At 47.5% G+C, this 27,020-nt stretch overlaps 1 protein-coding gene across 1 annotated transcript in view; it reads right to left on the bottom strand.

Moving 5' to 3' along the window:
• The window catches only part of LOC140492209 (A disintegrin and metalloproteinase with thrombospondin motifs 19-like), a 538,786-nt gene that overhangs the window by 259,763 nt on the left and 252,003 nt on the right, over positions 1-27,020 (bottom strand). The window contains 1 exon segment of the mRNA XM_072591100.1: positions 15,027-15,128. Coding sequence (XP_072447201.1) covers positions 15,027-15,128 — 102 coding nt within the window.

Genomic DNA, 27,020 nt, shown 5'->3' with positions numbered 1-27,020 from the left:
TGCCTTATAAATCATATCCTTCACAATCATTTCTATGACAACCAGACTGCTGAAATCCCACATGTAGTCACTATTGCTAAGGCTATGTCACTTAAATCAAATAGTTACTCAAACCTGAAGACAGTGCAGGTGATACATCATCCTACCTAACATCCACATTGTTCTCGAGCCAATTCTCATTAAACTGATGAGAACTCTTACCTCACTAAAACTTAACTCCGTCCTTAGCTCCAGTTCGAGCAGTCCCTGTAAATGGTTCCCTCTTCGCTGGTATGGTCACACACCTTTTAAACCGCTTTTTAAAAGCCCAGTTTCACTTGTACGACATTACCACATGGCATGACATCAATCTCTCTTTACTTTCCAAAATTCTTGAACCTGTTGTTGCCTACTGTCTGGAAATTAAATATCCAAGGATCTGCATCCTATCAAAAGGGCAGGCAGATGGGCATGGGGTTTTTTATAGAGTCATAGAGTCATAGAGATGTACAGCACGGAAACAGACCCTTCGGTCCAACCTGTCCATGCTGACCAGATATCTCAACCCAATCTAGTCCCACCTGCCAGCACCCGGCCCATATCCCTCCAAACCCTTCCTATTCATATACCCATCCAAATGCCTCTTAAATGTTGTAATTGTACCAGCCTCCACCACTTCCTCTGGCAGCTCATTCCATACACGTTCCACCCTCTGCATGAAAAAGTTGCCCCTTAAGTCTCTTTTATATCTGTCCCTTCTCACCCTAAACCTATGCCCTCTAGTTCTGGACTCCCCGACCCCAGGGAAAAGACTCTGTCTATTTATCCTATCCATGCCCCCCATAATTTTGTAAACCTCTATAAGGTCACCCCTCAACCTCCGACACTCCAGGGAAAACAGCCCCAGCCTGTTCAGCCTCTCCCTAAACCTCAAATCCTCCAACCTTGGCAACATCCTTGTAAATCTTTTCTGAACCTTTTCAAACTTCACAACATCTTTCCGATAGGAAGGAGAATAGAATTGCACGCAATATTCCAACAGTGGCCTAACCAATGTCCTGTACAGCTGCAATATGACCTCCCAACTCCTGTACTCAATACTCTGACCAATAAGGGAAAGCATATCAAACGCCTTCTTCACTATCCTATCTACCTGCGACTCCACTTTCAAGGAGCTATGAACCTGCACTCCAAAGTCTCTTTGTTCAGCAACACTCCCTAGGACCTTACCATTAAGTGCATAAGTCCTGCTAAGATTTTCTTTCCCAAAACGCAGCACCTCGCATTTATCATCTGCAAACTTACTAACTATACCTCTTATGCTCGCATCCAAATCACTTATATAAATGGTGAAATGTAGAGGACCCAGCACCGATCCTTGTGACACTCCACTGGTCACAGGCCTCCAGTCTGAAAAACACCCCTCCATCACCACCCTCTGACTTCGATCTTTGAGCCAGCTCTGTATCCAAATGCCAGTTCTCCCTGTATTCCATGAGATCTAACCTTGCTAATAGGTCTCCCATGTGGAACCTTTTCGAAAGCCTTACTGAAGTCCATATAGATCACATCTACTGCTTTGCCCTCATCAATCCTCTTTGTTACTTCTTCAAAAAACTCAATCAAGTTTGTGAGACATGATTTCCCATGCACAAAGCCATGTTGACTATCCCGAATCAGTTCTTGTCTTTCCAAGGTTGTACATCTTGTCCCTCAGGATTCCCTCCAATAACGTGCCCACCACCGAGGTCAGGCTCACCAGTCTATAGTTCCCTGGCTTGTCCTCAGGATCTTTCTTAAACAGTGGCACTACGTTAGCCACCCTCCAGTCTTCCGGCACCTCACCGTGTCTATCGATGATACAAATATCTCTGCAAGAGGCCCAGCAATCACTTCTCTAGCTTCCCACAGAGTTCTAGGGTACACCTGATCAGGTCCTGGGGATTTATCCACCTTTATCCATTTCAAGACATCCAGCACTTCCTCCTTTGCAAGATGGATATTTTTCAAGGTGTAACCATCTATTTCCTTACATTCTATATCTTCTATATCCTTTTCCACAGTAAATACTGATGCAAAATACTCGTTTAGTATCTCCCCCATTTTCTGCAGCTCCACACAAAGGCCGCCTTGCTGATCCTCGAACTGCTCCTTGGTTCTGCCTGAATTGCTGTGCTGTTACAGCACCACTAATCCTGATTCTCAAGGGACCCTATTCTCTCCCTAGTTACCCTTTTGTCCTTAATGTATTTGTAAAAACCCTTTGAATTCTCCTTAATTCTATTTGCAAAACCTATCTCACGTCCCCTTTTTCCCCTCCTGATTTCCCTCTTAAGTATACTCCTACTGCCTCTTTAGTCTTCTAAGGACTCACTGAATCTCTCCTGTCTATACAGGATATATGCTTTGGTTTTTTTTCTTAACCAAACCCTCAATTTCTTTAGTCATCCAGCATTCCCTATACCTACCAGCTTTTCCTTTCACCCTGACAGGAATATAATTTCTATGGATTCTCATTATCTCATTTCTGAAGGCTTCCCATTTTCCAGCCGTCCATTTACCTATGAACACCTGCCCCCCCACCCCCCCCCCCCAATCAGCTTTCGAAAGTTCTTGCCTAATACCATCAAAATTGGCCTTTCTCCAATTTAGAACTTCAACTTTTAGATCTGTTCTATCCTTTCCATCACTATTTTAAATCTAATAGAATTATGATCGCTGGCCCCAAAGTGCTCCCCCACTGACACCTCAGTCACCTGCTCTGCCTTATTTCCCAAGAGTAGGTCAAGTTTACTGAATCAGAAAATTGTCTTGTACACACTTAATAAATTCCTCTCCATCTAAACCTTTAACACTATGGCAGTCCCAGTCTATGTTTGGAAAGTTAAAATCCCCTACCATAACCACCCTATTATTCTTACAGATAGCTGAGATCTCCTTACAAGTTTGTTTCTCAATTTCTCTTTGACTATTAGGGTGTCTATAATACAATCCCAGTATGATTATCATCCCTTTCTTATTTCTCAGTTCCACCCAAATAACTTCTCTGGATGTATTTCTAGGAATATCCTCCCTCAGCACAGCTGTAATGCTGTCCCTTATCAAAAATGCCACTCCCCCTCCTCTCTTGCCTCCCTTTCTATCCTTCCTGTAGCATTTCTTGGAACTGGAACATTAAGCTGCCAGTCCTGCCCATCCCTGAGCCATGTTTCTGTAATTGCTATGATATCCCAGTCCCATGTTCCTAACCATGCCCTGAGTTCATCTGCCTTCCCTGTTAGGCCTCTTGCATTGAAATAAATGCAGTTTAATTTATTAGTCCTACCTTGTCCCTGCCTGCCCTGACTATTTGAGTCGCTTCTTTTCTCAACTGTACCAGTCTCAGATTGATCTCTTTCCTCACTATCTCCCTGGGTCCCCCTCCCCCCCCCACCCACCCCCCCACCTTACTAGTTTAAATCCTCCTGAGCAGCTCTAGCAAATCTCCCTGCCAGTATATTAGTCCCCTTCCAATTTAGGTGTAATTTGTCCTTCTTGTACAGGTCACTTCTAGCCCAAAAGAGATTCCAATGATCCAAAAATGTGAATCCTTCTCCCATACACCAGCTCCTCAGCCATGCATTCATCTGCTCTATCCTCCTATTCCTGCCCTCACTAGCTCATAGCACTGGGAGTAATCCAGATATTACTGTTCTTGAGGACCTCCTTTTTAAATTTCTGCCTAGCTCTCTGTAATCTCCCTTCAGAATCCGAACCTTTTCTCTTCCTATGTCATTGCTTCCAATGTGGACAATGACCTCTTGCTGGCCCTTCTCTCCCTCGAGAACATTCTGCACTCTCTCTGAGACATCCTTGATCCTGGCACTAGGGAAGCAACACACCATTCTGATTTTTCGCTGCTGGCCACAGCAATGTCTGTCTGTACCTCGGACTAGAGAGTCCCCTAACACAATTGATCTCTTGGAACCCGACATACTCCTCGTTGCTTTAGAGCCAGTCTCAATACCAGAAATGTGGCTGTTCATGCTACGTTCCCCTGTGAATCGATCACCCGCTACATTTTCCAAAACAGCATACCTGTTGCAACCCATCTATGTGACTGTATCTGAGACTTTCCCCCCTTCCTATAACTGCCATCATCACATACTGTTGCTGTTGCAAATTCCTTATTGCCTCTAACTGTCGCTTCAACCGATTCACTCGATCTGATAGGATTTGCAATCAACAGCATTTATTGCAGATATAATCCACAGCAACCCTTAAACTCTCTTTAAACTCCCACATCTGACAAGAAGCGCATATCACTGTACTAAAGGCCATTATTGCTTCTTAACAATCTACAGACCCAGAAAATAACACCATCTTATTCCTCTACAAAACCCTGCCCAGGTTAAATTAATAGCTGTGGCTTATATTTTAAGTTTAATCAAGATTAGATTACTTACAGTGTGGAAACAAGCCCTTCAGCCCAACAAGTCCACAACGACCCGCCAAAGCGCAACCCACCCAGACCCATTCCTCTACATTTACCCTTCACCTAACACTACAGGCAATTTAGTATGGCCAATTCACCTGACCTGCACATTTTTGGATTGTGGGAGGAAACCGGAGCACTCGGAGGAAACCCACGCAGACACGGGGAGAATGTGCAAAATCCACACAGAGAGTCGCCTGAGGCGGGAATTGAACCCAGGTCTCTGGCGCTGTGAAGCAGCAGTGCTAACCACTGTGCCACCATGCCGCCCACACGAGACATATCTCAAAAAACATATAATCAAGAAAGAACCCACTCTACTCACTACTGCAGACTTACTGTAGGCCACATTTAGAACTATTCACTTATCTGATTCTGTGCTGTGAACTTCGCCCAAACAGATTCCTCCAAGATCAGATGTGAATTTCACTGTCTGTCACTTTTCCCAGATGCACTCTGATGTCCAGCTATACATGAATTCAAACAGCAATGGTAGTAACTGTGCAGGTACACTGTGGTGTCAGTTTCTTTCTCTCTCTCTCCCTCCTTCATTGACCTCACCATGTGCTTCCTTTGTCTGTTCTTCTTTCTTGTAAAACTGCAGTTGAGTTCCAAAACAATGCAACAGCATATAAAGCAGGAATTCGACGAAATCACCTCCAACACCTAAAATACCTCAATAAAGGAGCAGCCTGTTTCAGCCAGAAATGTTTCCCTTCCTCCATTTTGGATTACCCAGAATGCATCTGCTTTGTTAGTAAGAAATGAAATTAAATCCATTGTGAGGTGACATAAAGTCTGATGAACCGCAAAGGAGAAAAGACACTGATGGGAGTTGTGCACAGACCTCCTAGCAGTAGACAGGATGTGGGAAAGAAAATAAATCAGGAGATAGAAAAGGCCTGTAAGAAAGGCACTTTTCCAGTAATCATGGGGAACTTCAAAATGCAGGTGGAATGGAAAAATGAAAAGGAATGTGTGGAATGGAATGTGTGGAATGTTTGCCAGGTGGTTGCCTTGTGGTACAGCCCACTAGAGAACAGGCAATTCCGGATTTGGTGATATGTAATGAAGAAGATTTGATTCAGGAGCTGAAGGTGAAGGAACCCCCAGCGGGCAGCGACCATACTATGATAGAATTCACTCTGCAATTTGACAGAGAGAAGCTGCAATCAGCTGTAACAGGATTACAATTTAGTAAAGGCAACTACAAAGACATGAGGGAGAAGCTGGCCAGAGTTAATTGGAAGAGGAACCTGTGAGGGAAGACAATGGAGCAGCAATGGTGGGAATTTCTGAGGAGAATTTGGGAAGCACGACAGAAAGTAATCCTAAGGAAGAGGAAATGCATTAAGGGGAAGACGATGCAACCGTGATTCACAGGAAAGTCATGGACAGCATAAAGTCAATGAAAGCATAAGATATGGTGAAGCCAGAGGTCTGGGAAGCCTTTAAAAACCAGCAGAGGATAAGTGAAAAAGCAAGAAGTGGGGGGAGAAGATATAATATGTGAGTAAGCTAGCTAGTAATATTAAAAGATTACTATTTTTTAGATATATAGAAGGGAAGAGAGATGCAAGAGAAGCTGGAGACGTAGTAATAGGGAACAAAGAAATGGCGGAGAAAACTGAATATTAACTTTGAATCAGTTTTCACAGTGAAAGACACCAGCAACATGCCAGAACTTTAAGAAAGTCAGGAACAGGGCTGATTGCTGCCATCATGAATGAGAAGGTGCTGCAGAATCCAAAAGTTCTGAAGATGGATAAATTACCCACAACAGGCGGATTAACCCCAGGGAAAAGAAAAGGTGGAGGAGGTTGCAGAGGCATTGGTGGTAATATTTCAGGAATCACTGGAGTCAGGGACAATCCTAGAGGACAGAAAAATGGCTGATGCAATTCCTGGTTTAAGAAGGGAGGGAGGCAGATGACAGGAAACTACAGGCCAGTTAGCCTGACCTGGGTTGTTGGTAAGATTTGAGAGGGAGGAAGTGAGGACTACAGATGCTGGAGTTCAGAGTTAAGAGTGTGGTGTTGGAAAAGCACAACCGGTCAGGCAGCATCCAAGGAGCAGGAGAATCGACGTTTCAGGTATAAGCCCTTCAGAGGGAATGAGTCTTGTGGACCGGGGGGGCTGAGAGATAAATGGGAAGGGGGTGTGGGGCTGAGGGAAGGTAGCTGAGAATGCAATGAGTTGGTGAAAATGGGTGAGAAGGTGATAGGTCAGAGAGGAGTGTGGAGCGGATAGATGGGAAAGGTGATGGATAGGTCATGAAGGCGGTGCCAAGTTGGAGGCTTGGGACTGGGATGAGGTGGGGGCGGGGGGGGGGGGCGATGGGAAATGAAGAAACTGGTGAAATCCACATTAATCCTGTGTGGTTGCAGGATCCAAGGTGGAAGATGAGGCGTTCTTCCTCCAGGTGTTGGGTGGTTAGGGTTTGGCAATAGAGGAGGCCCAGGACCTGCATGTCCTTGGTGGAGTGGGAGGGGGAGTTAAAGTGTTCAGCCATGGAGCGGTGGGGTTGGTGGGTGCAGATGTACCGGAGATGCTCTCTGAAACCATCCACAAGTAGGTGTCCCTTCTCCGCAATGTAGAGGAGACCACATCGGGTGCAATGGATACAGTAGATGACGTGTGTGGAAGTACAGGTAAATCTCTGTTGGATGCAGAAGGATCCTTTGAGACCTTGGATGGAGGTGAAGGGGGAGGTGTGGGTGCACGTTTTGCACTTCTTGCATTGGCAGGGAAAGGTGCCGAGAGTGAGGTGTGGGCTGGTGGGACAGCGTGGATCTGACACGGAGGGAACAGTCTCTCCAAAATGCTGATGGGGTGGAGAGGGAAATTTATTCCTAGTGGTGGTGGAAGTGACTGAGGATGATGCAAGGTATATGGAGGTCGGTGGGGTGAAAAGTGAGGACCTGGGGTATTCTGTCCTTGTTGCATTGGGAGGGGTGGGGTTCAAGGGCAGAGGTGTGGGAAGTGGAGGAGATGCGCTGAAGGGCATCGTCAACCACGTGAGAGGGGAAATTGTGGTCTTTGAAGAAGGAGGCCATCTGGGAATTTCTATGGTGCAATTGGTCATCCTGGGAACAGATATGGTGGACGTGGAGGAATTGGGAATAAGGGATGGTGTTTTTACAGGAGGCATAGAGCAGGTAGCTGTGGGAGTCGACGGGTTTGTAGTAGAAGTTCATGGTCAGTCAGTCACCGGAGATGGAGATGGAAAGGTCCAGGAAGGGAGGGAGGTGTCCGAACTGGTCCAGGTGAACTTGTAGTCAGGGTGAAAGTTGTTAGTGAAGTTGAAGAACTGCTCAACTTTCTCGTGGGAGCATGAGGTTGCACCAGTACAGTCATCAATACAGCAGAGGAAAGGTGGGGGATGATACCAGTGTAGCTGCAGAAGACAGACTATTCCACATCCCCGACAAAGAAGAGGAATTGCTGGGGCCCATGCCGGTGCCCGTGGCTACCATGATACTATTGTAAAATTTGAGAGTCTATTATTAAGGATGTGATTGCAAAGTACGTGGAAGTGCATGGGAAAGTAGAGTGGAGCTGGGACAGCTTCAAGGAAGGTCACAGCTGATGAATCTGTTAGAATCCCTTGAGGAGATAATGAGCAAATTAGACAAAGGTGACCCAGTGTACATGATCTTTTTGGATTTTCCAATGGCCTTTGATAAGGTGTCACTGAGGAGGCTGGCCAATAATATATGTGTCCACAGTGTTTGTGGCAAGGTACTGGCAAGGACAGGGTATTGGCTGACTGGCAGAAGGCAGAGAATGGGGATAAAGGAGTCTTTTTCAGGATGGCTGCTGGTGACAAGTGGAGCTCCACAGGGGTCAGTGTTGAGAAAACAATTATTTAAATTATTCATTAACAATCTGGACAAAGGAACTGAGGGCTAAATCTGCAGATGACACAAAGGTAGGTGGGGAGGGACAGAGCTGAAAATGTGTTGCTGGAAAAGCGCAGAAGGTCAGGCAGCATCCAAGGAGTAGGAGAATCGACGTTTTGGGCATGAGCCCTTCTTCAGGATTCCTGACCTGCTGCGCTTTTCCAGCAACACATTTTCAGCTCTGATCTCCAGCATCTGCAGTCCTCACTTTTTCCAGGTGGAGGGACAGGTCAGGTTGAGCAAGTGTTTAGATTGCAGAAGGGCTTGAACAGGTTAGGATCAAGAGTAAAGAAGTGGCAGATGGTATACAATGTGGGAAAGTGTGAATTATTCACTTTGCTAGGAAGAATAGAAGCAGAGACCTTTTTCTAAAGGGGAAAAGGCTTTGGAAATCTGAAGCATGGAGGGATTTGGGAGTCCTAGTTCAGGATTCACATAAGGTTAACACGCAATTTTAATTGACAGTTAGGAAGGTAACTGCAATGCCAGTATTCATTTTAAGAGGGCTAGAATACAAGAACAGAGATGCACTACTGAGGCTGTATAAAGCTCTGATCTACCTTGACATTGTGAACAGTTTTGGGCCCACGTGGAGTCCTGGATCATTCACTTGATACACTGGTCCCTGTGATCTTGTGTGCTCTTCTGTCTGTAGCCCTGATCTTTCACTGGCATTGCCAAGTGGGTAAACTGCTGACCTCTGACTGGCTGATACCTCTCAAATGGCCACACGTCTGTCAATTGGACGTGATTTCAGAGGAAGGTCTACTACTGCCCTCTAAACCAATTTGAAGAGGGTACAGAGTGCTTTGTTCTGAAGAGTCATGTGGATATCTACCACTTTTTATGTAAGTGAGCAAGGCAACCGATTAAAACAGTAGGTTCCAACCTGTGTCTCTTCAGAAATTCAGGGTTTGGTACCAAATGTTCAGAGATTTATTTTTACAATTCCATGCCAAGTGTTTTACCACTGGAGTATAGATTAAAAATTGATCAGTAGGTACTCAATTTTCAAGGGATACTTGCACAACAGGTTAGGATGCACTTGCAAGAAAATCGTGAATTGGTAAAAGCCAAATTATTGCTGTAATGATATCTACAGGTTGATGACGCTGTTCAAAATTCGGCTTCAGAAGATTCCAGGCTGAGACCTATCATCACAATGGCAAAGCCTTAATCTTTCTGCCATTTTTCTCACACAAAGATAATAAACTAAAACATTTGGATGCTGAACTTTCTGAAATAAAATATATCTGTTTTATGGCTGTTAATTAAAACAATCATACCAGTCTCCACCATTCCCTTTGGCAGATCATTCTATACACACACCATCCTCTGTGAATAAGTTGCCCCCCTGAGGTTCCTTTTAAAATTTTCCCTACTCACCCTAAACTTACGCCCCTCGTTCTGGACTCCCACTCAATCTACTGATGGTCTTCTGCCTTTAATTCAAACCTTAAAATGTCATGTTTTCATCACAAGTGATAGATCATTGATAAATTAAATTGTATATAATTTGGCTCATGACCTAAAAAGAATCAGGAGATTTTTTAAAAACATCATTATTCTGTTATGGCATGTTGCTGAAAACGTTATTTAAAGTGTCAGGAATTCCCTTGCAATGCTTCCACTTGTGCTAGGAGTTATGGTGGAAATCTCATTTACGGTAAAATAGCAAATGCAAATCTGAATTTTTTTTAGACCCAGGTATTGTTGTAATAAGGACAAGGATAATTGTAATTGTTGCTGAACAAAGAGACCTTGGAGTGCAGGTGCATAACTCCTTGAAAGTAGAGTTGCAGGTAGATAGGATAGTGAAGGTGGTGTTTGATATGCTTCCCTTTATTGGTCAGAGTACTGAGTACAGGAGTTGGGAGGTCATGTTGCAGCTGTACAGGACATTGGTTAGGCCACTGTTGGAATATTGTGTGCAATTCTGGTCTCCTTCCTATCGGAAAGATGTTGTGAAACTTGAAAGGATTCTGAAAAGATTTACAAGGATGTTGCCAGGGTTGGAGGATCTGAGCTACAGGGAGAGGTTGAACAGGCTGGGGCTGTTTTCCCTGGAGCGTCGGAGGCTGAGGGGTGACATTATAGAGGATTATAAAATCATGAGGGGCTTGGATAGATAAATTGACAAAGTCTTTTTCCTGGGGTTGGGGAGTCCACAACTAGAAGGCATAGGTTTAGGGTGAGAGGGGAAAGATATAAAAGAGACCTAAGGGCAATGTTTTCATGCAGAGGGTGGTACATGTATGGAATGAACTGCCAGAGGAAGTGGTGGAGGCTGGTACAATTGCAACATTTAAAAGGTACCTGGATGGGGACAGGAATAGGAAGGGTTTGGAGGGATATGGGCCGGGTGCTGCCAAATGGGACAAGACTAGGTTAGGATTTCTGGTCGGCATGGACAGGTTGGACTGAAGAGTCTGTTTCCATGCTGAACATCTCTATGACTCTCTGACAGCAGATACATGATAACACCAGCCCCTGCAAGTTTCCCTCCAAGCCACTCACCATCCTGACTTGGAAACATTGTGAAGTTCCTTCACTATCTCTAGGTCTGAATCCTGGAACGTCTTCTTTTACAGCACCTGCTGGTTGACCTACACTTGCTCCAGGATAGACAATAAATGCTGGTCTGGCCAGCAATGCTCACGTCTCACGAATGAACCAAATAAAATCACAAAACCATAATCAGAGAATTACACTTATCGTTAACCCAGTTTGCAATGACATTCAGTTATTGTTGAGTCAGGTGAAAAGCAAAATACTGAATACACTGAAGGTTTGCATAAAGAAGAGAAGATGCTGGAAAATCTCAGCAAGTCTGGAAGCATTGTTTTGAAGAACAGTCATATTGGACTTGATATGGATTTCTTTCCACATGTGCTGCCAGACCTTCTGAGTTTTTCCAACACTTTCTGTCTTAATTATGGTTGATCAGTCCTCATTCCTGATGAAGGGCTTTTGCCCAAAATGTTGATTTTCCTGCTCCTTGGATGCTGCCTGACCTGCTGTGCTTTTTCAGCACCACACTCTCGACTCTGATCTCCAGCATCTGCAATCCTCACTTTCACTTAATTACGGTTGAGTCAGGCCCTTAGTGAGTCAAAAGCAAAGCAACTCAAGTGAAATCATCTTCTTTACAATTTGCTCTGAAGTTAGGCTATAATTACAGTAAGAGACAAATTGTATGAATGCATTCATTTATGTAATCAACCATAATCATTTGTACAAGATGAATCCATGCTGAAACAATTTTAAAGTTGTAACATAAATCAGTTAGAAAAGTGGAAAACATAGCCAGAATAAAAGTTTAAGTTAACAAAGGACACATTGAGGTTTTGTAATATACTGGCCAGGTCTTATTTAATGTATTGTGAACAATTTTATTTCATCTGGGGCCAATGTTCACCGAACCCACTTTTGCAAAACTGATAGGATCATTGATTTTACTCCTTGAATTCGACAGAATGCAAAAAATATTGATACTCTAAGCATAATTAAGCTCTGTAATAATCCAGCGGGAAGATAAATCAGCCAAAGACATTCAGGACTATTCAATGAGTAGATTATGCTAGACTGGGCACATTTAATTTCTAGCAGATTCAGCACTAATGCCATGATTGGGGCCTAATTTTAATTTTATTGCTGACACCAGTAAAAACTGTCAGAGCAGATGCAGATGCACCAGAAGGTCAGGGCCATACAAGGAGAAGCCAGAATTCTTAGATCCCACAGAGAAAATCTGAGCCTCTGCCACACTGGATTTCTCCTATTTTCACTTGTGAAACTCACCCAAATCTCTCCTGGATTTCTGAGCACTACTGGGTAGCAACAATCCAATTTTTTGGCCCACTTTTGCCAGATAATTGGCTGGCAAAATCTTACTAAGACCTGACCAGAAACCTCTTGCCTAGACAGGGAGTCCAACATCTCTCCTGTTATTTCTACCTAGGAGTTAAAATCTCCACTATTCACTTTAACTAACTACATCAAATCATATTTGCGAATAAATCAACTAAAACATAGAGCTTACAATTCTGGCTTCTGTGAATTGAAGCTAATAGAAATTCCAAAAGTGTGCTAGCTTGAAATCCAAGAAGTCCAGTCACTCAATAAATTATGAGAAGTAGAAAGCTCCAAACCACGAGAGATTGGGTGGTACAACAGTTAAGAACTAGCCTTTGTTTTAAAGGTTCATATTCAGATCAACTGAAAGTTTATGTGTGTGCTGTCTGGAGGGATCCTACATGTGAGGAGTTTGACACTGCTCAAACTCCTTGCTTGGCATGAATCCATGGCACAAACATGACTAATTTAGCACTAATTGGCAATCTCACTACAAGAGGCCACAGGAAACAGAAATGTCACACTAACATTGTAAGGAGTACTCTCTAAGTATGAAGCTGACATAGACAGTTCAAATAACATTGAGAATCTCCACTCTGCAACTAACTGTACCTGACCTGGTTAGACTCAATGTTGACGATGAAGCGATGATTTTATGAATGTCTGTTCTGAGTGAAGAACCTTGTTTAAATGTAACTGGTCTTAAAAAAAGTGCAACATTAACAAGTCTGGTATGGAAATTCAGTGCCAACAGTTTAGGAGGGGCCTTTTGAACCTTATATGGAAGCTTAAGGCAGTAAAATTATAACACTGTCTGCAGCTTACTGAGGTTTAGTATGTAAAAAAATAAATAAGATGCAAAGAAACTGAGAAATACATGTAATTAATTTAGACTCAGACATGGCAGAGCAGGTTGCGTGTCTGAACTGCAGTTTGTGGGAACTTGTATTCATTTGGACAGTCTCAATTTCCACATCTGTGGTTAATGTCTCAGACTTGTATCTGTCTGGAGCGACTGAGCTGAACCAAGTGTTGCAGATATTCTGACACAAAGGAGAGGGCAGGAGTAATTTCTGGACAGTTCGTCTCGACTTTGGTTGAACCTTGTAGAATAGGTTTGATGTGAATAATGGTTTACAGAATGAGTGGAATTCAGGTTTCATTTTGCATTTTCTTGTGGGTGAGAAATGGCAGAGTGGCTTTGTGGTTAGCAGTACTGCCTCACAGTGCCAGGGACTCGGGTTCAATTCCAGCCTCGGGCGACAATCTATGTGGTGTTTGCACATTCTCCCTGGGTCTGCATAGCTTTCTGTGGGTGCTCCGGTTTCCTCTCACAGTTCAAAGATTAGATGGATTGGCCATGCTAATTGCCCCATGGTGCCGAGGAATGTGCAGGTTAGGTGAATTAGGTATGGGAAATGGGGTTACAGGGATAGGAGCTGGAGGGATGCTCTTTGGACGGTCGGTGGAGACTCAACTGGCCAAATGGCCTCTTTCTGCACTGTAGGGATTCTGTGATTCTATGAACTGCCCAACAGTAGTTTCCTTTCACTATTCTCAATTTTATTCCCACTTTGTGGCCAAGGATTGTCCCATCAATGAAATGTCGACTCCAACGAAATTTGTAGTGCTCAAAATGAGCAGATCCTAGAGGTGGATAGCATTTATCTCAGGATATTCAAAATACTCAAGTTGAAATTGTAAAATGTTACTAATCAGAGTGTGAGTCAATAGGTGTTATGCAGTGACCACTAAATTTGAAACTTTGTACCATATTAAAAAAAAGTGGACACATTATTCAGGCAGCTATCTAACACTAATATTTAGGAAAATAATGAGCTGAATCATCAGGTGCTGTGTGTGCCTGGTTCTCCAGAATGGGACAAATCATGTTCTAGATCAAAAATGTCCTGTCCAATGAAGTGAAAATCATACATTAATATTTGATAGTTCATCATGAAATGCTGTCTTTGAAGCTCAGATTGTGGACTTCAAAGGAAGATCTTGGACACTGTAAATAGAGAATTGTTGGCAGAATAATACCCATATAGAATATAGAGGAGCATTACTTTGAGAAATACAACATATTCCATGTAGCGGATGCCTACTCGACCAGTTTAAGCGGTAAAATTTATAATATTTTCTATGCACACTTCCATCCTGCCACAAACTTGCATGAGGAATTTTATCAATTATTTTTAAAATATCAGACTAACAGCTAAGTGGTATAACCGAGCTGTAACATCTAAACCATCCACAAACCAGTCACTGGAGAATGATTAACACATGAAAAATTACATGCCATTTTCATCTTTAGCAACTTAATGATTGAGCTGTTTTTTTTCTTTATGCTGTGCCAATAATTGTAGCCTCTGTAATTTCCCCAATACATTTTGGCTTTCGTGCCTTATGGAATGTTTCTATCATTGCTGATAAAGGAACAATGCTGTTGGAACTTGTCATTTTACAAGAACATCAACTTTCAAAGGGAACAACAATTTATATAGCAAAAGAAACAAGTGCTGATTAGTTTGTAATTAGATCCTGATTGATCAATGCGCTGACACAGAGAATGCACGAGGAGACAAATGGAAAACAGATAATCATGTCACAACAGCACGGTAGCAGCAGGAAATACCTAGGTTCACCTGTTGCTCAAAGTTTACACTCCTATCTTTCTTTAGTGATATGGAGAATGGAAACCAAATAGAAAGAGATTCAATCTTTCAGGTCACTTGTAACATTGATACATCTCAGAAAAAAAGCAAGGAAACAGAAACAAAGAATGTTTTAAACAAAGAGAATAGAGTTCTTACCTTTTCTGTTGCACACTCTGTTCCATCTAGTGGTGGGTCTAGTTTGGTCTTGCACTCCTGCTCACCATCTACTTTACACCATAGCCCAGTACAGATGACATGCTACAACAAAGGGTAAAAAGAGGACAGTGACTTCTAAGAAAATAATACTATATTTTACACCTTCTGGAAAATGGCTTAGATCTTGGGATAGGAATAACACTGAGGTTTCAACTGTTCACCATTATCAAGGAGTAAACTGAACAGCAACCTCTGGTATGCTGGAAAAGCGCAGCAGGTCAGGCAGCATCCAAAGAGCAGGAGAATCAATGTTTCGAGCATAAGCCCTTCTTCAGGCTCATGCCCGAAACGTCGATTCTCCTGCTCCTTGGATGCTGCCTGACCTGCTGCGCTTTTCCAGCAACACATTTTCAGCTCTGATCTCTAGCATCTGCAGTCCTCACTCTCTCCTAGCAACCTCTGGTATCCACGCGTTAGAGTTAAAGGCAGAGATCTGCTTGTGGCATTCTGTATTGCACTCCTATTTTAGTGCACTGACAAGAGCTTTCACACTAAGTTATATGAAGGACATAAAGTTGTGGTACATACCCATTACAATTAAAATTAGCTTTACAATCATATGCCATGCGACTACATTGAAAAGTTTACTTAATGTGCCAACTTAGGTATCAATGTACCTAGGTACAGATTTTAAAGTACAAAGTCATAGGAATAAATTAGAAAAATAAAGAAATCAAAAGGTCAGAATAACAGAACTTCCAACCCAATTCTGGCACCTAGCCTCCAGACTGAGCCCAGCCGCATCTCAAGGACAGCAGTTACAAGAGTTTCCTCTGAATTCACTCAAGGCTGATGCTGGGAGTCTGTGCTGAGGCTGGGAGTCCACGCTGAGGCTGGGGGTGCGTGTTGAGACCGTGAGTCCGTGAGTCTGTGCTGAGACCGCGAGTCCGTGCTCAGTCCGCGAGTCCACGAGTCCATGCTGAGACCACGAGTCCGAGCTGAGATCGTGAGTCCGTGCTGAGACCGCGATTCTGTTTTGAGACTGCAAGTCCGTGCTGAGATCGGAGTCCGTGTTTAGACCGCGAGTCCGTGTTTAGACCGTGAGTCCTTGCTGAGTCCGCGTTGAGACCGCGAGTGCGTGCTGAGACCGCGAGTCCGCGTTGAGACCGGGAGTCCATGTTGAGACCGCAAGTCCGTGTTGAGACCGCGAGTCCGTGTTGAGACTGCGTGTCCGTGCTGAGTACGCGAGTCCGTGCTCAATCCGCGAGTCCGTGCTGAGATCGCGAGTCCGTGCTGTGTCCGTGAGTCCGTGCTGAGTCCGCGTTGAGACCATGAGTCCATGTTGAGGTTGGAGTCCGTGTTGAGATCGGGAGTCCGTGCTGATACCGCGGGTCCGTGCTGAGACCGCGGGTCCGTGCTGAGACCGCGAGTCCGTGTTGAGACCGCGGGTCCGTGCTGAGACCGCGGGTCCGTGCTGAGACCGCGGGTCCGTGCTGAGACCGCGGGTCCATGCTGAGAACGCGGGACCATGTTGCGACCGGGAGTCCGTGCTGAGATCGGTGTCCGTGTTGAGACCGCGAGTCCGTGTTGAGACCGCGTGTCCGTGCTGAGTACGCGAGTCCGTGCTCAATCCGCGAGTCCGTGCTCAATCCGCGAGTCCGTGCTGAGATCGCGAGTCCGTGCTGTGTCCGCGAGTCCGTGCTGAGTCCGCGTTGAGACCATGAGTCCATGTTGAGGTTGGAGTCCGTGTTGAGATCGGGAGTCCGTGCTGATACCGCGGGTCCGTGCTGAGACCGCGGGTCCGTGCTGAGACCGCGGGTCCGTGCCGAGACCGCGAGTCCGTGTTGAGACCGCGGGTCCGTGCTGAGAACGCAGGACCATGTTGCGACCGGGAGTCCGTGCTGAGATCGGTGTCCGTGCTGAGACCGCGGGTCCGTGCGGAGACCGCGGGTCCGTGCTGAGACCGCGGGTCCGTGCTGAGACCGCGGGTCCATGCTGAGAACGCAGGACCATGTTGCGACCGGGAGTCCGTGCTGAGATCGGTGTCCGTTTTGAGACCGCAAGTCCGTGCTGAGATCGTGAGTCCAGGCTGAGACCGCGAGTCCGTGTTTAGACCGCGAGTTCGTGCAGAGTCCGTGAGTCCGTGTTGAGACCGCGAGCCCGTGCTGAGACCGCGAGTCCGTGCTGAGACCGCGAGACCGTGCTGAGATCGTGAGTCCGTGTTGAGACTGTGAGTCCGTGCTGAGACCGCAGGTCCGTGCTGTGTCCGCGAGTCCGTGCTGAGACCGGGAGTCTGTGCTGTGTCCGCGTGTCCGTGCTGAGATCGCGAGTCCGTGCTGAGACCGCGGAGACTGCGAGTCCGTGCTGAGACCGTGATTCCGTGCTGAGACCGCAGGACCGTGTTGAGACCAGGAGTCCGTGCTGTGTCCGCGTGTCCGTGCTGAGATCGCGAGTCCGTGCTGAGACCGCAGGTCCGTGTTGAGACCGCGAGTCTGTGCTGAGATCGGGGGTCCGTGTTGAGACCAGGAGTCCGTGCTGAGACCGCGAGACCGTGCTGAGACCGCGAGTCCGTGCTGAGACCGCGAGACCGTGCTGTGTCCGCGAGTCCGTGCTGAGACCGCGAGACCGTGCTGAGACCGCGAGTCCGTGATTCCGTGTTGAGACCACGAGACCGTGCTGAGACCGCGAGTCCATGCTCAGTCCGCGAGACCATGCTGAGACCGCGAGACCGTGCTGAGACCGCGAGTCCATGCTCAGTCCGCGAGACCATGCTGAGACCGCGAGTCCGTGCTGAGACCGCGAGACCGTGCTGAGACCGCGGGTCCGTGCTGAGACCGCGGGTCCGTGCTGAGACCGCGGGTCCGTGCTGAGACCGCGGGACCGTGTTGAGACCAGGAATCCATGCTGAGACCGCGAGTCTGTGCTGAGACCGCGAGTCTGTGCTGAGACCGCGAGTCTGTGCTGAGACCGCGCGTCCGTGTCCAGACCGCGCGTCCGTGTCGAGACCGCGAGTCCGAGCTGAGACTGTGAGTCCGTGCTGAGACCGTGAGTCCGTGCTGAGACCGTGTGTCTGTGCTGAGACCGCGAGTCTGTGCTGAGTCCGTGAGTCCGTGTTGAGACCGCGAGTCCGTGTTGAGACCGCGAGTCCGTGCTGAGTCCGGGAGTCCGTGCTGAGTCCGGGAGTCCGCGTTCAGACTGCGAGTCCGTGTTGAGTCCGGGAGTCCGCGTTCAGACTGCGAGTCCGTGCTGAGTCCGCAAGTCCGTGCTGAGTCCGCAATTCCGTTTTGAGACCGCGAGTCCGTGCTCAGTCCACGAGTCCGTGCTGAGACCGTGAGTCCGTGCTGAGACCGTGAGTCCGAGTTGAGACCGGGAGTCCATGTTGAGACCACGAGTCCATGCTGAGACTGCGAGTCCGTGCTGAGACTGCGAGTCCGTGCTGAGACCGTGAGTCCGTGCTGAGTCTGCGAGTCCGTGTTGAGACCGCGATTCGGTGCTGAGTCCGCGAGTCCGCGCTGAGACCGCGAGTCCGCGCTGAGACCGCGAGTCCGTGCTGGGACCGCGAGTCCGTGCTGAGATCGGGGGTCCGTGTTGAGACCGCGAGTCCATGCTGAGACCGCGAGTCCGTGTTGAGACCGCGAGTCCGCGCTGATTCCGCGAGTCCGCGCTGAGATCGCGAGTCCGTGTTGAGACCGCGAGTCGGTGCTGAATCCGCGAGTCCGTGCTGAATCCGCGAGTCCGTGCTGAATCCGCGAGTCCGTGCTGAGACCGGGAGTCCGTGTTGAGACCGCGATTCCGTGCTGAGTCCGCGAGTCCGTGTTGAGACCTCGAGTCCGTGTTGAGACCGCGAGTCCGCGCTGAGACGGCGAGTCCGCGCTGAGACCGAGAGTCCGCGCTGAGACCGAGAGTCCGTGTTGGGACCGCGAGTCCATGTTGGGACCGCGAGTTCGTGTTGGGACTGCGAGTCCGTGTTGAGACCGTGAGTCCGTGTTGAGACCGCGATTCCGTGCTGAATCCGCGAGTCCGTGCTGAGACCGGGAGTCCGTGCTGAGATCGCGAGTCCGTGCTGAGACTGCGATTCCGTGTTGAGACCGCGATTCCGTGCTGAGTCCGCGAGTCCGTGTTGAGACCGCGATTCCGTGTTGAGACCGCGAGTCCATGCTGAGATCGGAGGTCTGTGTTGAGACCGTGAGTCCGTGCTGAGTCCGTGCTGAGACCGTGAGTCCATAATGAGACCGTGATTCCGTGTTGAGACCGCGAGTCCGTGCTGAGTACGCGAATCCGTGCTGAATCCACGAGTCCGTGTTGAGACTGCGAGTCCGTGCTGAGACCGCGAGTCCGTGCTGAGACCGGGAGTCCGTGCTGAGACCGGGAGTCCGTGCTGAGACCGGGAGTCCGTGTTGAGACCGCGAGTCCGTGTTGAGACCGCGAGTCCGTGCTGAGACCGCGAGTCCGTGCTGAGACTGCGAGACCGTGTTGAGACCGCGAGTCCGTGCTGAGATCGCTAGTCCCTGCTGAGACCGTGAGTCCGTGCTGAATCCACGAGTCTGTGCTGAGACCGTGAGTCCCTGCTGAGACCTTGATTCCGTGTTGAGACCTTGATTCCGTGTTGAGACCGCGAGTCCGTGCTGAGATCGCGAGTCCGTGCTGAGATCGCGAGTCCGTGTTGAGACCGCGAGACCGTGTTGAGACCGCGAGACCGTGCTGAGATCGCGAGTCCGTGCTGAGATCGCGAGTCCGTGCTGAGACCGTGAGTCCCTGCTGAGACCGCGAGTCCGTGTTGAGACGGCGAGTCCGTGTTGAGACCGCGAGTCCGTGTTGAGACCTTGATTCCGTGTTGAGACCGCGAGTCCGTGTTGAGACCTTGATTCCGTGTTGAGACCGCGAGTCCTTGCTGAGACCACGATTCCGTGCTGAGACCGCGAGTCCGTGTTGAGACCGCGAGACCGTGCTGAGACCGCGAGTCCGTGTTGAGACCTTGATTCCGTGCTGAGTCTTCGAGTCCGTGCTGAGACTGCGATTCCGTGTTGAGACCGCGAGTCCATGCTGAGATCGGGGGTCTGTGTTGAGACCGCGATTCCGTGCTGAGTACGCGAATCCGTGCTGAGACCGCGAGTCCGTGCTGAGTACGCGAATCCGTGCTGAATCCGCGAGTCCGTGCTGAGACCGGGAGTCCGTGTTGAGACCGGGAGTCCGTGCTGAGACCGCGAGTCCGTGCTGAGACCGCGAGTCCGTGCTGAGACGGCGAGTCCGCGATGAGACCGCAATTCCGTGCTGAGACCGCGAGTCCGTGCTGAGACCGCGAGACCGTGCTGAGACCGCGATTCCATGCTGAGACCGCGATTCCGTGCTGAGACCGTGAGTCCGTGCTGGATCCACGAGTCTGTGCTGAGACCGTGAGTCCCTGCTGAGACCGCTAGTCCGTGTTGAGACCGTGAGTCTGCGTTGAGACCGCGAGTCCGTGTTGAGACCGCAAATCCGTGTTGAGACCGCAAATCCGTGTTGAGACCGCGAGTCCGTGCTGAGATCGGGGGTCCGTGTTGAGACCGCGAGTCCGTGCGGAGACCGCGAGTCCGTGCTGAGACCGTGAATCTGTGCTGAGACTGCGAGTCTGTGCTGAGATCAGGAGTCCAGTTGAGACCGTGATTCCGTGCTGAGACCGGGAGTCCGTGTTGAGACCGGGAGTCCGTGTTGAGACCGCAATTCCGTGCTGAGACCGCGAGTCCGTGCTGAGACCGCGAGTCCGTGCTGAGACCGTGAGTCCGTGCTGGATCCACGAGTCTGTGCTGAGACCGTGAGTCCCTGCTGAGACTGCTAGTCCGTGTTGAGACCGTGAGTCCGCGTTGAGACCTTGATTCCGTGTTGAGACCGCGAATCTGTGCTGAGTCCGCGATTCCGTGCTGAGACCGCGATTCCGTGCTGAGACCGCGAGTCCGTGCTGAGACCGCGAGTCCGTGCTGAGTCCACGAGTCCGTGTTGAGACCGCGAGTCCGTGTTGAGACCGCGATTCCGTGTTGAGACCGCGAGTCCGTGCTGAGACCGCGAGTCCGTGCTGAGACCGCGAGTCCGTGCTGAGACCGCTAGTCCGTCTTGAGACTGCGAGTCCGCGTTGAGACCGCAATTCCGTGCTGAGACTGTGAGACCGTGCTGAGACCGCGAGTCCGTGCTGAGACCGCGAGTCCGTGCTGAGATCGCGAGACCGTGCTGAGACCGCGAGTCCGTGCTGAGACCGCGAGTCCGTGCTGAGACCGTGAGTCCGTGCTGAGACCGTGAGTCCGTGTTGAGACCGCGAGTCCGTGCTGAGACTGCGAGACCGTGTTGAGACCGCGATTCCGTGCTGAGACCGTGAGTCCGTGCTGAATCCGCGAGTCCGTGCTGAGACTGCGAGTCTGTGCTGAGATCGGGAGTCCAGTTGAGACCGTGATTCCGTGCTGAGACCAGGAGTCCGTGTTGAGACCGTGAGTCCGTGTTGAGACCGTGAGTCCGTGCTGAGTCCGTGCTGAGACCGTGAGTCCGTATTGAGACCGTGATTCCGTGCGGAGACCGTGATTCCGTGTTGAGACCGCGAGTCCGTGTTGAGACTGCAATTCCGCGCTGAGACCGCAATTCCGCGCTGAGACCGCGAGTCCATGCTGAGATCGCGAGACCGTGCTGAGACCGTGAGTCCGTGCTGAATCCACGAGTCTGTGCTGAGACTGCGAGTCCCTGCTGAGACCGCTAGTCCGTGTTGAGACCGTGAGTCCGCGTTGAGACCGCGAATCCGTGTTGAGACCTTGATTCCGTGTTGAGACCGCGAGTCCGTGCTGAGATCGCGAGTCCGTGTTGAGACCGCGAGTCCGTGCGGAGACCGCGAATCTGTGCTGAGACAGTGAGTCCCTGCTGAGACCGCTAGTCCGTGTTGAGACCGTGAGTCCGTGTTGAGACTGCGAATCCGTGCTGAGTCCGTGTTGAGACCTTGATTCCGTGTTGAGACCGCGATTCCGTGCTGAGACCGCGATTCCGTGCTGAGACCGTGAGTCCCTGCTGAGACCGCTAGTCCGTTTTGAGACCGTGAGTCTGTGCTGAGACTGCGAATCCGTGCTGAGTCCGTGAGTCCGTGCTGAGACTGTGAGTCCGTGCTGAGACTGCGAGTCCGTGCTGAGATCGCGAGACCGTGTTGAGACCGTGATTCCGTGCTGAGACTGCGAGACCGTGCTGAGACCGCGAGTCCGTGCTGAGATCGCGAGACCGTGCTGAGACCGCGAGTCCGTGCTGAGACCGCGAGTCCGTGCTGAGACCTTGATTCCGTGCTGAGTCCACGAGTCCGTGTTGAGACCTTGATTCCGTGCTGAGTCCACGAGTCCGTGCTGAGACTGCAATTCCGTGTTGAGACCGCGATTCCGTGTTGAGACCGCGATTCCGTGCTGAGTACGCGAATCCGTGCTGAATCCGCGAGTCCGTATTGAGACCGTAATTCCGTGCGGAGACCGTGATTCCGTGCGGAGACCGCGAGTCTGTGCTGAGACCGTGAGTCCGTGCTGAGATCAGGAGTCCGTGTTGATACCGTGAGTCCGTGTTGAGACCGCGAGTCCGTGTTGAGACCGCGAGTCCATGCTGAGATCGGGGGTCTGTGTTGAGACCGCGATTCCGTGCTGAGTACGCGAATCCGTGCTGAATCCGCGAGTCTGTGTTGAGACCGCGAGACCGTGTTGAGACCGCGAGTCCGTGCTTAGACCGTGATTCCGTGCGGAGACCGTGAGTCTGTGCTGAGACCGCGAGTCCGTGTTGAGACCGCGAGTCCGTGCTGAGATCAGGAGTCCGTGTTGAGACCGCGAGTCCATGCTGAGACCGCGAGTCCGTGTTGAGACCGCGAGTCCGTGTCGAGACCGCGAGTCCGTGTTGAGACCGTGAGTCCGTGTTGAGGCTGGGATTCCGTGCTTAGATCGGGAGTCCGAGCTGAGGCTGGGAATCTGTGTTGAGGCTGGGAGTCTGTGCTGAGACCGGAAGACCATGCTGAGACCAGCAGACATACCTTGCTACAATATTTGAGATATTAAATATATCCGAAATTGTTAGGACTGATATTATCTGGTGTATACAAATTATGAAGCATCACACATCATGATTATCACCAAACAACATCGCTGGCATGGAAATTTGACAACTTCAGTGTCTCATTTGTTAAGCATGCAATTATTGCAAGTGAATTTTTAAAAATATATTTTCATTTTGTCTTGTGACCTCACCAAATCTTAATCCATATTTTGTGGGTTGAAATTATCTCACACATTGCTTGAGAATGCCGCAATTTCATTGGTTGGACAGGCAGACTATTACAGGGCCTGTGGATATATTGCCCAGATGTCTGGAACAGAGGACATGAAGTTTCCATGTTCCTGTTGAGTTTGGGATTCCCACATAAGTGCATCACACCTGCCCTCTTCCCCACCCACTCTGTTGGCAAAAATCAAATCCATTGAAAATGGATGTGGTACTTCTTCATTTGGGTTCCACTCATTATTTTTAAATGTCAATGGAGATTTCATGACTCAGCAAAACCCAATCCTAAGAAGAAAATCTTAAGACGGAGCCTTTGAATTTGCTATTCAATTAAGGAATGTGGGTGGCCAAGTCAAAATGTGGCTGTGTAAGAAGGATGCTAACATATTTTTGGAATATCGTGTGCAATTCTGGCCTCCAGTCTATTGGAAAGATGTTTTTGAAACTTGAAAGGGTTCAGAAAAGATTTACAAGGATGTTGCCAAGATTGGAGGATTTGAGCTATAGGGAGAGAATGAACAGGCTGGGGCTGTTTTCCCTGGAGCGTCGGAGAGTGTGAGGTGACCTTATAGAGGTTTATAAAATCATGAGGGGCATGGATAGGATAAATAGACGAAATCTCTTCCCTTGGTTGTGAGTGTCTAGAACTAGAGGGCATAGGTTTAGGGTGAGAGGGGAAAGATATAAAAGAGACATAAGGGGCAATGTTTTCATACAGAGACAGGTACATGTATGGAATGAGCTGCCAGAGGAAGTGGTGGAGGCTGGTACAATTGCAACATTTAAGAGGCATTTGGATGGGTATATGAATAGGAAGGGTTTGGAGGGATATGGGCCGGGTGCTGGCAGGTGGGACTAGATTGGGTTGGGATATCTGGTCAGCATGGACGGGTTGGACTGAAGGGTCTGTTTCCATTCTGTACATCTTTACAACTCTATGACTCTATATGAGACAGTGAGGAAACTTTTCGATAAAGGTGGTCTTTGAATCTGCAACAAAAACAGAAATTACTGGAAAACCTCAACAGGTCAGGCAGCATCTGTGTAGTGAAAGCAGAGTTAATGTTTCAAGTTCAGTGATCCTTCTCCAGAACTAGTGATGTCCGAGAGAGAGGAGCAGAAATTCTTCATAGGGAGACACCTGCAAGAGATGTGCCAGTGGGTTAAATATTAAAACAAAACAAATAACTATAGATGCTGAAATCTGAAACAAAAACAGAAATTGCTGGAGAAACTCAGCAGGTCTGGCAGCATCCATTACAGAGAAACAGAGTTAACATTTTGGGTCCAGTTTTTAAGAAGGGTCATTAGACAGGCAGTTCTTCACTTCCTTTGAATATACAATTTGATCAGTCAGAATCAAGTACATTAACTATTGGAATAAAATCCTGCCAAGACAGAGAACTGCAAAAACACATTTTGCAATTATTTTCTCAGCTCACTTTGGAAGGATTATAAGTGTTAAGAGAAATATTATTCCTAAATTAGAAAAAGTACAAAGAATTTAACAATTGCTACAATGTCAGTTTTGAGGAAGAAAACAATGTATTCAACTCTAGGTACCATGACAATTCCAAGTCATCACATATACTTTTGTGTGAAAGTTAGATTAACTGGTTTCCTTTACGAAACATATTCCCTCACATTAAAATGTACGAATTGATCTTATGGGAATTTACATTGTGCAACATGCACTGCTCAAGCTCATGAAGATGGTACTTAATAAACCATACAATCACTCTATTATCTTCTCACACAATTCTGTTGCTCTACCAAAGTGGGGATTCCAATTCTCAGCTTTTTAAAAGAGCCTCACAAAGTTAAATTTGGCAATTTAACAAAGTTTGGCAAATTCTGGGTCAACTTCATAACATGTGCATCGAGAGAAAGATAGATTTTTCAGATTACTTTCACCTTCCAGCATTCAGAAATCACAGGACTTTTCTTTAAAAGCTCAACTTCCTGCCAACACTGAATGGTGCTCACTGAAAAGACCAATTCTTACTGCCTAAACTATTGGAAATTGTCAGTGTACTTATATCAATATAATACCAGCTCGGATGTTAATATTGCATACGGATGTCAAATTACAGATCCAGACTTAAAGATTGGGTTGCCAGAATTTGCCCCTGCCCATTCCACACGACCATCACCAGAGATGATGATAAGAATACATAACCAACATATATTTATAAAGTACCTGGAATATCAAGATTTTAAATATTACAAAATATAATGCAGAACCTTCCTCAGTTTCAGAATCCAAATCAAGTTTTTATTTCATTCTTCAGGTCATAGCATGGCTCGATCTCATTGTTCAGATCAAAAGCACAAAAGACAGTACATTGTCTCATGAACAGGAGAAAGTGAGGACTGCAGATGCTGGAGATCAGAGCTGAAAATGTGTTGCTGCAAAAGTGCAGCAGGTCAGGCAGCATCCAAGGAGCAGGAGAATCGATGTCCTGAAGAAGGGCTTATGCCCGAAACGTCGATTCTCCTGTTCCTTGGATGCTGCCTGACCTGCTGCGCTTTTCCAGCAACACATTTTCAGCAGTGTCTCATGAACACCCCATTTGTCCACACCTAGATCTGTAAACCTTTATAACAGCAAAAATACTAAATTAGAATTTGAAGTATTCTTTCAGAAAATAGGTTAGAAAATATTGTGCCAAAACATGCAAGTGCTTAATACTCTTATAAGATATTCCTTTGTCTACAGTTTTAGTACAAATATTAATTTAAGATCTCTGTTAAAATAGCAAACAGAAGAATGTCATATGAACAGACTATTATCCTTTATTACTGACAGAAACTTCGAGTCTATCTTGAAAAAAATCTGTTGACCCTCAAAAACATCATGTGCTGGAGAAAGGCCAGTTCATGTTAGACCTCACACAAATATCAAAAACATAGAAGAAAATAATGAGTTTGCTCTTCTGTGAACAGCCAGTACTTATTTTTATTATTTCTGACCTTGATAACCCATCTCCTTAACCATGGTGCCCTGCGACTGTCTGCTGCTTACAACAGCTTATCTTCCTGTTTCTATGCAGTTACCCCTGGTATCCCTGCGGATCTGTTCCTGGCTCCTTCCCATTTCCCATGAATACACTGCTCCTTTGGTCATATAGTTTGAAAATGTGTTGTTGGTTTTCATTTACTCTATATGTTGACCATACCCATCACCAACTCTTTCAACTCCTCCACTGCTGTTAAACAATCAAACCCCTAATCTGACATCCAGTACTGCATGAGAAAAAAGATCACCATTAAATATTAGGAAGATTGAAGCCATTGCTTTCAGGTCTACTTCAACTACAGACTCTATTCCACTTCTTTGGAAAAATCTGGAGAGAAAGCTAGTCTGGTCATAACCTGGGTGTCACATTCAATCCTGGATTTCTGCCGATATTTTCCTGTCATCGTCAATAGCATCATTCTCCATTTCCATGACTTCACTCGACTTCATAAATCGTTGCTCAACTGTACTTTCATTTATGCCTTCATGCCCTTTCAACTCAACTATTATAATGCACTTATGGCTGTTCCCTCTAATATATCCTCGTAGTCACCTTAGGAAGATAAATATAGCTTGGAGTGAGTCCCATTTCCCAATCACTCATGCTCACTGCCTTACATTAGCTCCTGATCAAGCAACATCATCATTTTAAAAGTCTCATCATGTATAAATCCCTCCCTGGCCTTGCCCCTCTATAGTCAAGTCTAGTCTTACAACTG

This window comes from Chiloscyllium punctatum, chromosome 2, assembly GCF_047496795.1.
Source record: "Chiloscyllium punctatum isolate Juve2018m chromosome 2, sChiPun1.3, whole genome shotgun sequence".
NCBI classification, from domain to species: Eukaryota; Metazoa; Chordata; class Chondrichthyes; order Orectolobiformes; family Hemiscylliidae; genus Chiloscyllium; species Chiloscyllium punctatum.
The sequence above is the reverse complement of the archived record's forward strand: the minus strand, read 5'-3'. Positions and strand labels throughout refer to the sequence as shown.